Genomic DNA, 15706 nt, shown 5'->3' with positions numbered 1-15706 from the left:
CTGCTGGCTTCAAAAAGCTCAAAATTCCTCCAGGAGAGCCAAGAAATGTGGCAGGAGGTGAGTTGGGGTTTAAACCTCTGTTAGGATCATCAACAGCTTTCCAGCTTGCATTCAGCAAGAAGAGCTGAAGCAAAGGTCATGGAATCACAGGACAATTTAAGGCTGGAAAATACCTCCAAGGTTATTGAGTCAACCTTTGACCAATCACCACCTTGTCAACCAGAGCATTGAGTGCATCTTCCAGGGATGGTGCTGCTGGAGGCAGGAGGTGGTATCCTGACACTGCAATAAATGACTTTAAAAATGGTTATTCTATGCAGGGATTATTATTTTTAAAAAAAAAAATTCCTTAATTTTTTCTTTCTTTTTTTTAAATTTTTTTTTCTGACAGAAGCTATTTGGAAGATTCATCTTTAATTAGCTTGGGAATTGTCTACATGAATTTCTGCAGAGCTAGGCAGAAGGTGTTTATTTCTTTTCCATGCATTTTTCACACCTATGATTATTTCAATGATTTTTTTTCCCTTTTTTTTTTTTTTTTTTTTTTAAGCTACTTAGTGACAGCCAGTCACCTTGGATTTCTTTTTCTTCTGAAATATTTCATTACCGTTCTGATGTGATTGTCCTTTAAGGAGCTTATCCTCTAACTTCCTAAATCCTTCAAATGAAACCAGGACAAGGCTCTGGTTCCCTTGAATTCTTTTTCCTTCCAAACATGTTTTAGTTTCTCCACAACTGCATTTTGATCTAGATGAATCACCCAGGTATGATTTGTGATACCAGAATTTTCATACCATTTTGAGGCAATTATTTTGCGAGATTTTGAGAGATTTTGTGAGAAAACAATTTTTGAAATTTTTATTGATTATCACCCCTGTTAATGGTGCTAAGACATCACAGAATCATAGAATTGCTAACGTTGAAAAAGACCTTGAATCTTGTGTCCAGCCACCAACCCAGCACCACCACCATGTTCATCACTAAACCATATTCCTAAGTGTCACATCCACATGTTTTTTGAACATTTCCAGGGATGGGGAGTCCATCACTACCTCTTCCAGTGCTTTACAATCCTTTCTGTGAAAAAGCTCATTCTAATATCCAATCTAAACCTCCCCTGGCACAACCTGAGGCTGTTTCCCTGTCAGTGTAGGCACCCTTCTTCCTTCTAGTCCTGGGTAAACTCCTAGTTGTGGTATCCATGGGGAAGAGCTGGAAGGACACAGATCCTAAAATTTCAGCTCTCAAATGGGGGAAAATAACAAGAAAAGATGGGGCTCTCCATGGGGTTGTTTTGCTGCATGTGTCCATCACAACTTGTGCTCAGTCCTTGTCTTTGATTGCTGTGAAGGATCAGTTTCAGCTCTCTCAATGTGCAAACACAAGGGATTTCTTTTGGAATAGTCACGTTTATTTTTAAGTAAAGCACTGGTCAGATGGTGTGGGCATCAGGAGATTTTTGCTCTAACAGATCTTTTTTTCTGCTGCCAGTACAGTTGTGTCTCTATCAAGACTTCATTATTGACAACTTTAAAATAAATATGCATTTTTCTTCAGTCAGAAATTCTCTTTGAGACAAACACATCTGAGGCCTTAGCAAAGTAAAATACTCTTAAAAAAAAAAAAAAAGTCTGAACATTAAAAATAAGAGAAACAGCAAAAATATAAAACCTTTCCCTAAAAACAGAATTTGTCCATCCATAGGTGAGGACATTGTGATCTGTGATTGAGGATGAGGAGCCCAAAAGGCTGGAGATGACCACACATGGCATCCCCTGTCCATCTCTTCCCCCTTTCCCACCCTAAAACTTCCATGACTCCTCCCTTCCTGAGACAGCTCCCAGTCTCTCATCACTCCAAAGCCAAGGTGGAGGTGAAGAACTAAGATTATTTGCTTTTAATTCCAACTTCCAAAGTGCTTCTGCAGCTCACGTGATCTTTTCCTTTAACTGTCTCATCCCAACAACACTCGTCACTCAGGAACTCATCCAATTCTACCAGGTCTCTCCTGTACCACTTGACTTTAACCCTTCCTTCTCCTCTCCAAGGAACACTCTGCTGACAGACACCTTAGGCTGGGAAATGCTTTTTAGATATCTTTCCCTGGGGAATGTCATCTTAGCCCCCACTTTCTGTATCTGCTGCTTGTTGGAGAGGTCCAAAGCAGTTGAAAAGATGGGGGAAAACATGGAGAAAGAAGTCAAAAAATGTATGATCTATTTGTCCTGTCTCCTGAGACAGGAATAACTAATTTTTCTGTGCTTCTCAGCCTTGCCCAGCTCCTTACAGATCCCCTCTGTAATTACCTTGTGAGCACCTTCAAGTTCCCAGTGGTTTTCCAGATACTCTCCCCTCTTCCCCACTTATCCAAAAAAGAACCAATCACAGATGCAATGTCCTGGGCAGAGTCCAGATGCCATATCCCTGATAAGCATCTCCCCCATCCCTCCTTGCCCCAGCACCCCGTGGAAAGAAGAGCAATCACGCCTGACTACATCTTCGTTAGGCGCAGAACATTGAGGCGCACGGGAAGGAACGTGGCACCGGAGGCGTACTGGATCTCCCGAAGGACCCCTTCCCACTTCTTCTGCTCCTCATCATACCTGGGGAGAGGCAGGCAGACATTTAATGGTGAGGAAATATCTCCTTTCCCTCTCCAACGCTGCTCTCTGTAGTGGTGGGAGCCCTGGTGCGTGGTGTGACATCCCACAGGAGTTATTTGGTCACAAGAATCTGTGTGGGGACTTTCAGCCCTGGCGTGCTCTGGTTTGGGGGATGTGGATATCAGCACGTGGTCTTGCAGGGGTGGGGATATTTTCCTTCTGAGAATTGGGCTGATGGCACCAAGGTGGAACATCCACAGTGAAGGACAAGAGGATCCTGCTGAGGGTGCCAGAGCACCGATGTGAGGGACAGGAGTAGCCAACGCTGCATTAGCAGCTGTCACTAAATGCTTTCTGCCCACTCCTCTTGCATGTAAGACTATCTGCTTCCCAGCCCAGACTATTTGCTTCCCAGCCCAGACTATCTGCTTCCCAGCCCAGACTATCTGCTTCCCAGCCCAGACTATCTGCTTCCCAGCCCAGACTATCTGCTTCCCAGCCCAGACTATCTGCTTCCCAGCCCAGACTATCTGCTTCCCAGCCCAGACTATCTGCTTCCCAGCCCAGACTATCTGCTTCCCAGCCCAGACTATCTGCTTCCCAGCCTGAGCACTGGCTGTTCCCAGGGAGAGGAAGCATCACACAGATGCTGCTCCACACCAAAGGGGAGGCTGGAACCAGCTCCAGGCAAAATGTCAGTGCACAACAGAGCTAAAGGAGCAAGTTTTCCCTGGTCTGTTGCTGTGTGAGGCTGGGAGAGATCACTGAAGCACCAATGTGCCCTGCAGCATAGCACAGGGCAAACTTCCCAGACACCCTGTGCTGAGCCTGCATCCTTGTGCTGGAGTGACAACCCCCATCTCACACTGACGGCATAAAAAAAAGACAGAAATTATCTATTTCATTACTAACATCCCTCCCATGCTCCCTTGGACAGCCCTGGGGAAGGTTGTCACCTCCAAACATCGTTCAGCTCCGTTGGCACCAGCTCTCCCGACTCCGTCTCCACCGTGGCGAAGCCCCCGAGCAGGTAGAGCACCCCAGACAGGCTGACCAGGCTGGCAGAGCTGCGCTCCTGAGGGAACTCAGTGAAGGTGTCCCACCTGCCACAAAGAGAGAGGGGACAAGTCAGAGCATCCTGGCCACCCCCACGGTGAGGATGGCCTCAAATCAGGATTCAACAACTGAGCTCACTAGTGACAGATCCAGTTGTGCAGGTCTAGGTGGGATGGGACCATACCCTGGCTGATTTTAGGGAAACTGTTCCCATCATCATTGTTCAACTTTGTTTTATTTTTGATGCCTAAAGAGAGTACCTAGAGCAGAGGCTAGACAGCATTAAAGGAATAAAGTAGGTATTTATTTTAAAGGTCTTCAGGGGATGCACCTTGGGCAGTACAAAAGCCCAGTCATGGCTCTACCCAAGATGGATCCAGGATGGACTTAAGATGGACCTAAAATGGACTCTGAGACATGAATTTTCACCCTTTTATAGTTTTGGTCCATTTACATTTTGGGGTTAATTGTCCAATTACAGCATCTTACAAGCTATGAAGTCCCATCCTCCCAGACTGCTCTCCTCAGTTTGCAGCTGTTTGCACTTTTTGGGCCCAAAGCTGCAATAGTGTCCTTGGTTCTGGGGCTGGAAAAGGATTGTTGTGTCTGACTGAGCTGTGAAGGGAACTTGCTCACACTTTATATGAAGTTCAGAGTTACATGCTAATGCAGTACAGAATCTGGAAAATATGAAAGCTAAAACTTAAGGCATCACTTTGAGTACATGGACCAGTATGTCCCAGTTCTGGAGCTGCAGCTGCAAGAGCCACCCGAACTCAGAGGGTTTATTGTGTTGGGTGAAGCTGCCAGGGAACCCAAGGATGGCACAGTGGGTGAAACCACTTTGAGGATGAGCCTGAGATGATCCAACCACAGTGACTTTGGTCATTCCCAGCTCTCTGAAGAACCATAGAATCCTAGAATGACTGGGCTGGAAGGGACCTTAAAGATAACCCAGTTCCAACTCCTCTGCCATGGGCATATAAACTGGAGGAACTGACATCAGGAGTCACAAACAAACTCCAGAATGGCTGGAAGTTGCTGAGTGTACACCTGCACCTACTCCTTGTGTAACCACAACTCAGGACATACTTGTTGGTGGCAATGTCGTAGACCTCCACCGAGCTGGTCAAACCAGAGTCGGTCACACCAGCTGCCACGTAGATTTTGTCCTTGTGCACGGTGGCTCCGAACAAGGAGCGGGCGGTTTTCATGGGAGCCAATTCCTTCCACTCAAACTTGGCTGGGTTGTAGACACACATCTTCTTCAGGCACTTCCTGGAGAAAAATGAGAAGGAAAAGGAGCCTCAACCGCCTGCCAAGGGGTAGTTTTGCACTGCAGGGGTTTGGGGGTGTCTGCTGGGAAGAAGGTGGGGTGTCTAGGGAGGATTTTGCTCCTTCACGTCGGCATGAGTGGAGGAACACCCCCTTTGTTGGGTGTGCATCCAAGGATGTCCATGCCTGGAGGCACCATGTGTAACACATCCCCTCCTGCTGTGCCCACTTTGGACAGGAATCCTGAGAGCTCAGCTTGGTGCTCACACACCTGCATACAGGTCCAGGCAGCCAACAGCCTCTTAGGACCTCTCACAGCCATCAAGGCTTTGTTTTATTGCTCCTGATCCACTACAATGCTGCAAAATATCCTCAGTGATGTTCCTATCACCAGATGGGCAGTGTGAGGTGTGAATTTTATGCACATTCACAATTTCAGACCAAAATCCTTCCCAAACAGGACCAGTCCTTGCTGGAGTTTGGAAACTTTGCTCTGCAGTCAGTCACATTTGTGCCCTGCAAGGCAGCCACGGTGATGCTCCTGAGAGAGGCTTTTCCTGCCGAGCTCGTCTCCTGCAGGAGGGCAGGATGGGGTCAGGGTGGATGAGGGTTTTCCCTCCTGTTGCAAATACATGTCTGGATTTGACTATGGTGACCCCTCTGCTCCACAAGTCCAAGACAGGAGACCCTAAAAGTGAAGCGGCTTCTTGCTCTTCAATGCCTTTCCCAATCTGTGTGACATTTATTTTTTTGTAGGCAAAGGGGATCACAGAATGGTTTGATTCGGAAGGAACTTCAAAGACATCTCACTCCAACCCCCATGGGCAGGGCCACCTTCCACTAGACCAGTTTCCCTTAAAGCCCCCTCCAGCCTGCCTCCAGGGATGGGGCAATACCTTCTCTCTCCTCTAAGGACACTGCCATCTTCCTGATGTCTCTGCTGGCCTCCGAAGGTTTTGGAAAGGGCTGCAGGCACAAAGGGGAGCTAAGGGGGACAGGATCCACATCTCCCATCCCATCCAGCCCTCCTTAAACCAGGCTGAGGAGGTACCAACTCTGCTCTCCCACCGGTTTGGGACATTGCCTCCTTGATTTTCTCTTGCTTTTTGACTTACTTGTCACTTCCTTTGCCCCCGATGACGTAGACAAGATCCTTGTGTGATACCACTGCGTGGCCATAGACTGCGTAGGGAAGGGGATCGGCCTCACCCCACTTGAAGGACCTGGGTCAGAGAAAGATGAGAAGAAAAAGGATTTGTAGCCTGCTGGGTGACACCTGGGGGGATGGCACTTCCCAGTCCTAGAGGGGAGCACAGGCTTGGCCTCTATTTCAGAAACACAAGGTCTGCAATGAGACAGGCTCAGACAGTAAATGTGCTGATCCTAAGAAAGGGTGACAGTAAAATCAGCAGAATATTTATGCTGATACCCATTATTTTCTTGAGGTCTTCAGGTAGGTATAGGGAGCAATAATGACCCCTTGAACCTCCTTTTCTCCAAACTGAGCCCCTCCAGACCCTTCCTCAGCTCTGTTCCCTTCTCAGGGCTCACTCCTGCCCCTCAATGTCCTTGTTGTCATGAGGGGCCCAAAACTGGACACAGGATTTGAGGTGCAGCCTTACAGTGCCCAGCACAAAGGAAGAAACATTTCCCTGGTCCTGCTGATTCTGATCCAGGATGCCACTGGCCTTCTTGGCCACCTGGGCACACAGCTGGCTCATGATCAGTCACTGTCAGTCAGAATAATATCAACCAAATAAAACCAGGGATAAAGTAGCACTGATCACATCTCTACAAGATTCAAATTGATACTCCAGCCACCCCCGAGCACTTAGCAGGGGCAGAAAAATTCTTTCCCAGAGTCTGCAGGGGCAGAGAAATGCCCTGCTCTGTGGGAATGGAACTGGTTTCAAATCTCTGCCTATAAAACAGACTTGGAAACACACACATCTAAACATAGACCAAGCAAAGGCTTGTTGATGCCTGCTGCTCTGTTCTCTTTGGGACAGAGAGCAGCAGGCTTTGGAAGTTTCTGTCTCCTGAGAGGAGAACGGGATGGTGCCTTTTAATAAAGCTCATGAGCTAGCATGGGTCAGAGCCCATTGTCCAAAAAGAATTGGATATTAAGCCTGATAACAATCAGGATGAGCTATTCTGTGACACATCTGACTTTTTTAAAAACAAGCTTTTCTGTTCAAACCTCTTTCGGTGAGACCACAGTGAATGTCACTGAACCTTTAATCAATGGGAAAGAGCAGAAGATTTAGCAGAAGGAAAAACACCTCTGCACATGTTTCACATGAACACCTACTAATATCAGTCCCAGATAACAAAATACCCCCATAAAGGCTTCCCTCTCCAGGAGGCTCAATAAAGGGAGCAGCTGGAGCGAGACAGCTCAGAGCCCCAGGGCACAGCTCGAGACAGTCCCAGCATCCACATGCAGAGTTCAAGCCCTTCTCCCAAACCTTTTGACCCCTGGAGAGCTGGAGTCAGTTTGACAGCAGCTGCTCCACCTTCTCCTCAGCCTCCTCCCACCCCACACTGGCACTGAGCACTCACAGCCGATCGTAGCACAGGACTGAATCCAAGGTCTTCTCTCCCTCCTTCAGTTCCTTCCCTCCAACCACAAAAATTGAGTTTTCTGCCTCCCCCAGGCCGAAGAGGCAGCGAGGGGAGGGCAGGGGGGGCATCCCCAGCCAGTCTGCGTCCAGATGGTCGTACTGGAAGGGAACATATGGTCATTAGTGTGTGCCCATTTGTTTAGCAAAAGTCAGGGTCCAGAGGTGGAGGACAAATCTGTTCCCACGTGCAGCTTGGTCACCCCAGCAGCACGCTCTGCAATGTTCCTGTGGCTGTGCCTTTGTCACCTGCAGCAGGATGGGAGGTCTGAGAGCAAACCCAAGTCATGTATTTTGTGAAAAACAAAATATGACAAGGCATAAGAGCAGAGGCGGGTCTGCAGCAACACGTTCTGCTCCATTCATCAAAGCCTGGACTTCAGAGATTCACATTAAAGTTGGAAAATACCTCTGAGATCATGGGGTCCATCCTTTGACTAGTCACCTCCTTGTCAATTCCATGGCACTGAGTGCCACATCAGCACATCACCTCCAGGGATGGTGACTCCACCACTTCCCTGGGCAGCCCTCAATGCCTGATCATCCTTTTGGTAAAAAAATTCTCCATGATGTCCAACCTGAACCTCCCTCGGTGCAGCCTGAGGCCTTGTCCTCTCATCCTGTCACTGGCTGCCTGGGAGAAGAGGCCAACCCCCAGCTGGCTACAGCCTCCTTTCAGGGAGGTGTAAAGTGACAAGTTCACTCCTGAGTCTACTTTTCTAACTTGGAACTGAAGCAACCTTGATCATCTTTGGGTGAAAGGCTCCCTTGCTGGATTTATAATGGATTGTTCCTGGGATTGGAGGAATGGAAGCATTTCAATCCCAGAAATTTTCCTGAACCTTTTCAGGCATAGCACACCTCACAATACTTCATCCTGGCATTTCCATCCCTGCCAGCTATCAGGGTGCTGCCAGCAATGCTGGCTACACAAACAAACTCTGCCAGTTCCATCTGACAGATGAGCAAGCTGATGGATCAGATCACCAAATCCTTGGACATCTGTAGATCAAGGCATTGCCTCATCTCCCACCAGGAGAAAAAAAAAAAAAAAAAACAGGAAAAATTCTTAGACTGAAGACCATGAGAATTATGGCTTAATGGGAACTGGGGAAAAGATTTAATGTAGCTTGATAGAGGAGGGAGGGATGTCCTGCAGCCAATTTTGTGGGACTGCAGGATGAAGCTGTGACACAGCACTGCCTGGAGCATTGTCTGCCATGGGCTCAGGCCAAGGAGCTTCAGCCTGATGGGTTGGCTCCAAAGACTCGGCCTCAGCTGCGTGCCTGTGGTTTTTGTCTCTTTGTAGGCTGTGGTCCACACATGTGTTATTTATAGTGCAACCCTGAGCAGTTCAGTCATCAGGATAGTTCCTGCCTCTTGATGGATTCAGCATTGTTTTTGAGTGATAAATCTTGCAAGCGACAAAGAAAGGATACCCTTTTCCATCTGAAATGTCAATGGAATCATTTTGCTCCTGCCAAAATCGGCAAGGCTCCTGGGATTTATCAGCATTTTTATATTTTGGTGCCTGCCCTTAAATTTAAGTTATCCCTGACCTAATGCCCCTGGCTTCAGCAGGAGGAATGTGAAATTTGGGAGGATAGAAAAAATCAGAAGGTGTAGGGAGCTGTGGCATAGAGCTTGCCATAGAGCTGGATGTCTGAATTTGTGGTTTGAGCTGGAAAAAAGGGCTCAAAACCTCTCTTGCTCATACAGCAACTGTGAGCTACATAATGACACTGACGTAATAAATTAAACATTTGAAAACTGATTACACTCTCCAATCCCAGGATTTGTCTGATTCTCCCAAGCACAAATGACATGGTGATGTGTGAAGTGACCCTTCTTGTGGGGAAGAGTTAAAACTGGCCCCACGATGCTCGAGGCATTTGCCACTGAGTCAGTGGCAAACTGGGAGCTGAACAGAGAAATCTTGCTGTTTGCAGCTTAGAACCACAGAGTACTTTGGGAGGAAGGACCACCAAAGGTTTTTCATCCAACCCACATGTTCAGAGGGGCACAGATTTGGAGTTAGAGCAGTTTCCCAGGGCTCTATGCAGTCAAATATTAAATGTTTCCAAGGATGTTGCCCCACCCCTGGAAGTATTCAAGGCCAAGTTGGATGGAGTTCTGAGCAACCTGGCCTAGTGGAAGGTGTCTCTGCTCACAGGAGGGGATTGGAACCAGGTGATCTTTCAGGTCCTTCTCAACCCAGGCCATTCTATGATTGTCTGAAGGTTCTGTGGCCTCTCTGGGCCCTGCTCCACTTCTGCTGGGAAGATTGATCTTTAGGCACAGGTTTGGGCTGAATGCATCAGCCTGCTCTTCACAGGAAACTGATGGGGTGTGCCACACCTCTGTCATCATGGACTGCCCAGTGTGAAAGGCTGTATCTCAAACAGGACACCCCCAGCACCTCCTCAGCTTTCCCACTCCCTCCTGCTTTATAGGGCTGGGGTTTCTTCCTCTTGGCTACTCATTCCCTGGACTTCACCAGGTCTGCACAACCCCCTGCCCCTTTCCAGGTGAGGACAAGCATGGTCCCTGCATGATCTGCAGCCCTATTGATGAGAGCCAGGAGTCAAGGGAGAGATCCGGGCTCTAAGCTTGGCAACCACCCTCATTTTATCCTTTCTGCCTGGAGATGTTATTGTTTTCCCCAGAAGATGTGAGCCTGGGACATGTTATTGTTTCTTCCCAGAAGATTTGAGCCATGGAGAGGAACAAAGAAGGGATTTCTGGGTATGGGAGGAAGAACAGAGGATTTACTGGATTCCTCGGGGTCAGCAGGAAGGGTAGGCGCCTTGCCTTTGCTGTCTACAGGGAAAGAAATCTGGGCTGCAGCCCAGGCTGGGGCTCAGATTGCCTGCACAACTCAATCCAGTCACAGCTTCGTCACTGCTGAGTTAGAACAGCCACTTTCCCTGAGGAGTATCCCCAAAGACTCCTCATGGTGGTTTCCCCTCACAGGATGGAAATGGCAGAGACTCTGAGCTGGACCAAACCCACCTCCATGGGCAGGACCAGCATGAGGGATGGGGCACATGCTGGGAGGCAGGGACATGCCCTGTGTCCTTGGGGTGTTTGCTCTGTGGCTGCAGCTGCTGCTGCTCCTTTTTTTGGCACCTGGCCGCGTCACCTTTGGGTTTTCCTGGGGTTCATAACCAGGGGAGACAGAAGATGCAAAGCAGAACCTGGGTCTGACACCACAAACCTCCAAGTTTGTGAACCCTATGGCAGCCAGGGCTGGGCCAAACTCACTGTTGTAAACAATCCTCTCTTCAGGATTTGGCTCAGGAAGGCTCATTCCTATTTCCTACTCCTTCAAACATTCTTCCTCAACTACCACAACCACCCCTCAGTGGCATCTGCCTTAAAAATAAAGGGAGAAGAATCTCCAGGAAAGCAACCCAGATCATTCTCCCTCATTTACAACTTTCACATGACAACAAATATGGGCTTTGCATGGAAGCTAAAGCTTGGTGATGCTCCCAAGTGGCCAAAGAAACAAAGATAAAGGTAGTACCTGTAGGAAGTAGGAGCTCATGGGATCCTCTTTGTTGTCCTCGTTGTAGTACAGTCCTCCAACAATGAAGATCTGATTCTCTTTGGTCACCAGGCTGATGTGGTTCTTTGGGATTTGAGTAGACAGGGAGGCAAAATAGCACTCGTTGGCATTGGGGTCATAGGCCACTGCTCCACTGTCGCTCACCATGAAAATGAGGTCCTGGAGGAACATCCCAAAGCGCATGGTGTCATTCAGGATCCCAGGGAGAGCATCCTCCTCTGCATCTTCCCCTTCATCCACTGCTCCATTGACAACATTCTCCTTTGCTTGATTTTCACTGTTCTTCTTCACTTTCTTCTTCTTCACCACAGTGAATTTGCCTTTCTGGGCATCCTTCACCATCTGCAGCTTCTTGAGCAGCTCCGGGCTGGACTTGACCATGGCGTGCTTCTCCACGTGGTCCCTGATGTAGTCGTTGGGCATGAGGCGGAAGCGGATGCTTTCGAAGATGACGGGCAAGGCCTTCTGCCGGCTCTCACGGTCCTTGGTCCCCACCCACTTCATCACCACCTCAAAGACGCTCTCCTCCTTCTCGATGTTGAGGGAGTCGCTGGAGATGATGGCAATCAGCTCGTCAGGGGAGAGCTGGTAGAACTCCTCGTCCCGGGAGACCAGCGCGAAGCGGTCACAGATGAAATCCCGGGCAGCCACGGCCAGCCGGGCGCAATCCAGCATCAATCCCAGCCGGAAGATGGCCAGGCAGTTGCTGAGGCAGAGCCGCTTCTGCAGGAAGGACACGCACACGGTGAAGATGGAAGGGATCTGGAACATGTTGGCCACGGAGAAGATGTCCTGCACGTTCTGCTCGGTGATCTCCAGCTCGGAGGTGTAGATGTAATGGAGGATCTTGCCCATGACATCTGGATCCACATCTTCCAAGCTGATCTCCCTCTTCTTGCTCTCTTCCATGTCTGAGAGGAACATGGCCCGGAAATAGGGGCTGCAGGCTGCCAGCACCAGCCGATGGCAGGGAAACTCCTTCCCTTTGACTTTTAAGACACAGTCCAGAAACTTATTGTGGTCCAACATGTCTTTGAGTCCGTCCTGGAGAAGAGTTTGCTGGTAGAGCCGCAATTCTTCCACTTGATCAAGAGGCAAACCCATGGTGATGAGTAACCGCTCGTCCTTTGCCCCAATCTCTCTTTTATGGGTAAATAGTGGTGGCTGTAGCTACACCTGAGTAAAGAAACTTGCTCAAAGCAGAGCTCACAGCCTCGTGGGCTTCCAGACCGCCGGCACACCGGGAATGCGAAGCGCTCGCTACTCTCCCAGCTGTCTGTGCACTTCAGTTTCCAGCTCGGGGCTTTATATATAGACACAGCGCTGCAGAGCTTAAGGAATCCATACTGCAGCATGTGTAAGCCGATCACCCTTTAATATGACACATTGGACAAGGAGGAAGGGAGGGGGCCAGGGGAACAGCTGCAATTCCAGCCTCAGTGATTCAGGAAGGGTCTGTCAGCTCATGAGTCACCGCGGGGGGAGCGGGAGGTTTCGCTGCTGTGACACCACGGGGGACGCGTGCGACCCATGGGCTTGGGAAGTGGCCTCTGGGTGAATCTAACAGCCCAATCTGCCTTATGGGTCATGGGTGGCAATGCTGGGACTTCCTCCTGATGGTGCTAAATGGGCTGCTCTGAAAGTGCTGGACCTTTAGCTGTGCTGAAAATAGACCATGAAGTCAAAGCTGGAAAGATGCGCTAAGGGAGGGCCCTGTGTGGGCTCAGTGGCATCCCCAGCTCCAGCCAGATCCCACCCAGGGCTGCTTTTCTGCACAGGTTTATCCTTTATTCTCTTCTAGAGTCACTTTTCAGGGGTCTGGAAGGGAGTGGGAAACAGAGATAAAGCTGCTTATTTACAGCCCTGTATGGGATACAAGATCTGTGCTGGAAGTGCCCTTAAAATCCTCACTGAAGCAGGAGATTTGGGGACTGTAGGGGAGGGATGGCTTTTTCCATGCAGTAGGTGGTGGAGTCACCATCCCTGGAGGTGAAAGGCTGGACATGGCACTCAGGGCCACGGTCTGGTTCAATCATAGGCTGGAGTCAAGCCCAGAGCTCTTTTCCTGCCTCACTGATGCTGTGACTCTGTCATACATGAAAATGGGCCCCAGTGGCACAGTCTCTGAGCACCTTGGCAGCAATAAATCCATCCTTTCCAGATCCTGGTGGCAGACAGAGTGTCTGAGGCAGAACAGAAGTAAAGGAAATGCAATGGTGGGCTTCAACTCACAGATTAAGACATCTAAACACAAGCACTTTGACACTGTGACCGTCTCCTGCTCAGACCTTCTGGTTCATCACCCCCATGACAAAGTCTAGAGCCACAGCAGGACAGCCTGCCTGGCCTGGAGCTGATGCTCCAGAGTGGCTGAGCTCTCCTGCAGCTCTTGTGTCCTGCTTGCCTACCCATGGATGTCTAAGAGGTCCCCTGGGCCCTTAAATGGTCAGTCCAGGTCTAGCTATTCCCATAGAGCTCACAAAGAAGCAAATTAGTTTTGACAGACATGGGTGAGCAGAGTAGCTATAATTATTAATACCCGTAGTAAAACTTGTGCATGAATCTGTTTTATCTCTTATTGTGGACCCTCTGGGCTGTCTGACACTCAGCGATGGTATAGATTTAATTAACGATTTAATTAAGTCTATGAAAAAATATTAGCCATTATTCTTGGCGTATTTAAAGCCACATAACCCCTTACCCTGGCACGGGTGTATTTATAAAAATTGCCATGATGGTTATTTCTAGAAGTGGGAAGAGGGAGGGAGCTATACCAGTATGAAGCCCTTCTATACTGGTGTGGTTCCAGCAGCATCTGGGAAGCCCCAATATAGCAGGGAAATAATCACAAGCTGTTTTCAGAGCTCACATCATAAGCTCCTCTGTGCTGCTCATCTGATCTTTGAACTGGGTCGAACTTCAGGAATCTTTGCTCTCTGACATCTGGGGCTGGACACCCCCACCCTCCCCTCTCTGCTCTCTCTCTGTGCCATCCCAAGTTTAATCCTGTGTTATTGTGCCACCAGCTGGGATTTCTCCCCCGCCCTCTGCCTTTAATCTCCCTTCAGCCCTGTGTTGTTTTCCTTTTCGTTGTGCTGCCATCCGAGTTTTGCTTCCTTATCCCCCACCCCACGAGGTGCCGCTGCTAAAATGCAGCTCCAGCCCTTCCCAGCGGAGCTCTGGCACCTGCTGGGTCTCTGGCATCTCCCAGCTTGGTGGCTCACCCAGGGAAAGGGCACTGGGCTCCTCCCAAACCTGTCCTGGGAACTCCATGGGCTTCAGCGGCTTTGCCCAGCAGCTGGAGCAGCTCCAAGGCTTGGGGAAGCAGCCCTGGTTTTCCAAGAGCCTGGGTGCGCTGTCCCCCAGATCTGACAGGGCCACAGCCAGGCATTTCCAATGAGCAGTGGCCTCCCACAGTCATTAAATGTGTCCCCAAGTGAGGAATAGTCCCCCAGGATGTGGGAGTGGTGAATGTCCTGGTTTTGCCTGGGAGAGTTAATTTTCCTCCCACAGTGCTGTGGTTTTTTCCTGATTTAGGATGAGGATAATATTGATAACTTACCGATGTTTTGGCTCTTGCTGAGTTGTTCTCACCCTGAATCAAGGATTTTCCAGGTCTCACACTCAGCCAGGGAGGAGCTGCACCAAAAGCTGGGAAGCAGTGTGGCCAGGAGAGCAGACCCAAACAGGCCAGAGGGATATTACATACCACAGAACATCATTTCCAGGAAATAAACTGTGGAAATTACCCAAAAGGGAGCCAATTTGCTCTCTGGGGATGGGCTGGGCATCAGTTAGTGGGTGATGAGCAACTGAGTTGTGCATCACTTGTTTCTCTTGGGCTCTGTTGCTCTTTCTCCTCTCCTTGTTATTATCATTATGTTTTGTTTCAAATGTTAAACTGTTCTTATCTCAACAGATTTACCTGTTTACCTTTTCTTTCTGATTCTCCTCCTAAGGGGATGAGGGGGAGTGAGTGAGTGAGTGAGAAATTGTGTGGGTTGAAACCACAACAGTGAGGATACACAGACACCTCCTAAAGGGATGCAGCATTGCAGGAGCACTCCCATAAAAAATGTTGGAACAAAAAAGGGGGATGAAGGAATTTTAGCTATGTCAGGCTGAATAAGAAAGTGTCCAGTGCAGGGCTATTTACTGGGATTTGTAATTACAATGAAAAATTGCTTTTCTTGGCTTCTTGGTAGAGTTTTCTGAAGGGGCAGGCAATAACCAGAGCAGATGAGATGCTCTTTTCCAGGGAGATGGGTAAAATCCCATCCTACAGAGGCATTCAGTGAAGCTGAGGGTTCCTGTGCAAGGCTGAGCTGGTTGAGACAGCATCAGGATGCTCCTGGCCCAGCAGACCTCCTGGGCTCGTCAGAGCAGCAAAAGCTGAAGGGATAACTCCTGGAAAAGGAGGGCAAAGCCCAGATTCTCCTGTGAACTAACAGATCACTCGCTGGGTTGGTGTCTAAGATTAGCTCCTTCTGGCAGCTTCAGCAGATGCAGCTGCTGGGTAAATATAGACCCTTAGTGAATGGGCTATTTTCTCTCCTGGAGTTTCCAAGTCAGGAGGGCAG

General features: G+C 49.0%; 1 protein-coding gene across 1 annotated transcript; it reads right to left on the bottom strand.

Moving 5' to 3' along the window:
- Positions 1–341: 341 nt before the first annotated feature.
- KLHL40 (kelch like family member 40) lies at positions 342–12419 on the bottom strand. The gene is made up of 6 exons (XM_058831208.1): positions 11085–12419; positions 7497–7657; positions 6050–6157; positions 4752–4937; positions 3560–3706; positions 342–2603 (listed from the first exon to the last, which is right to left on the bottom strand). Exons 1-6 carry the CDS (start codon positions 12228–12230, stop codon positions 2492–2494), a joined length of 1860 nt encoding a protein of 619 aa, XP_058687191.1. The 5' UTR covers positions 12231–12419; the 3' UTR covers positions 342–2491.
- Between the last annotated feature and the right edge of the window lie 3287 nt (positions 12420–15706).

This window comes from Poecile atricapillus, chromosome 2 (assembly GCF_030490865.1).
Source record: "Poecile atricapillus isolate bPoeAtr1 chromosome 2, bPoeAtr1.hap1, whole genome shotgun sequence".
Taxonomy (NCBI): domain Eukaryota; kingdom Metazoa; phylum Chordata; class Aves; order Passeriformes; family Paridae; genus Poecile; species Poecile atricapillus.
Note: the sequence above shows the minus strand (reverse complement) of the source record. Positions and strands in the feature narration are given on the sequence as shown.

Excerpts from the sequence above, each read along its gene's own strand:
- KLHL40 (XM_058831208.1), bottom strand. The coding sequence starts at position 12,230 with ATGGGTTTGCCTCTTGATCAAGTGGAAGAATTGCGGCTCTACCAGCAA. Across the intron at positions 7,658-11,084 it reads TGAGCTCCTACTTCCTACAG|TACGACCATCTGGACGCAGA; the intron begins GTACTACCTTTA and ends GTTCCCTTCCAG. Across the intron at positions 3,707-4,751 it reads TACGACATTGCCACCAACAA|GTGGGACACCTTCACTGAGT; the intron begins GTATGTCCTGAG and ends TCTTTGTGGCAG.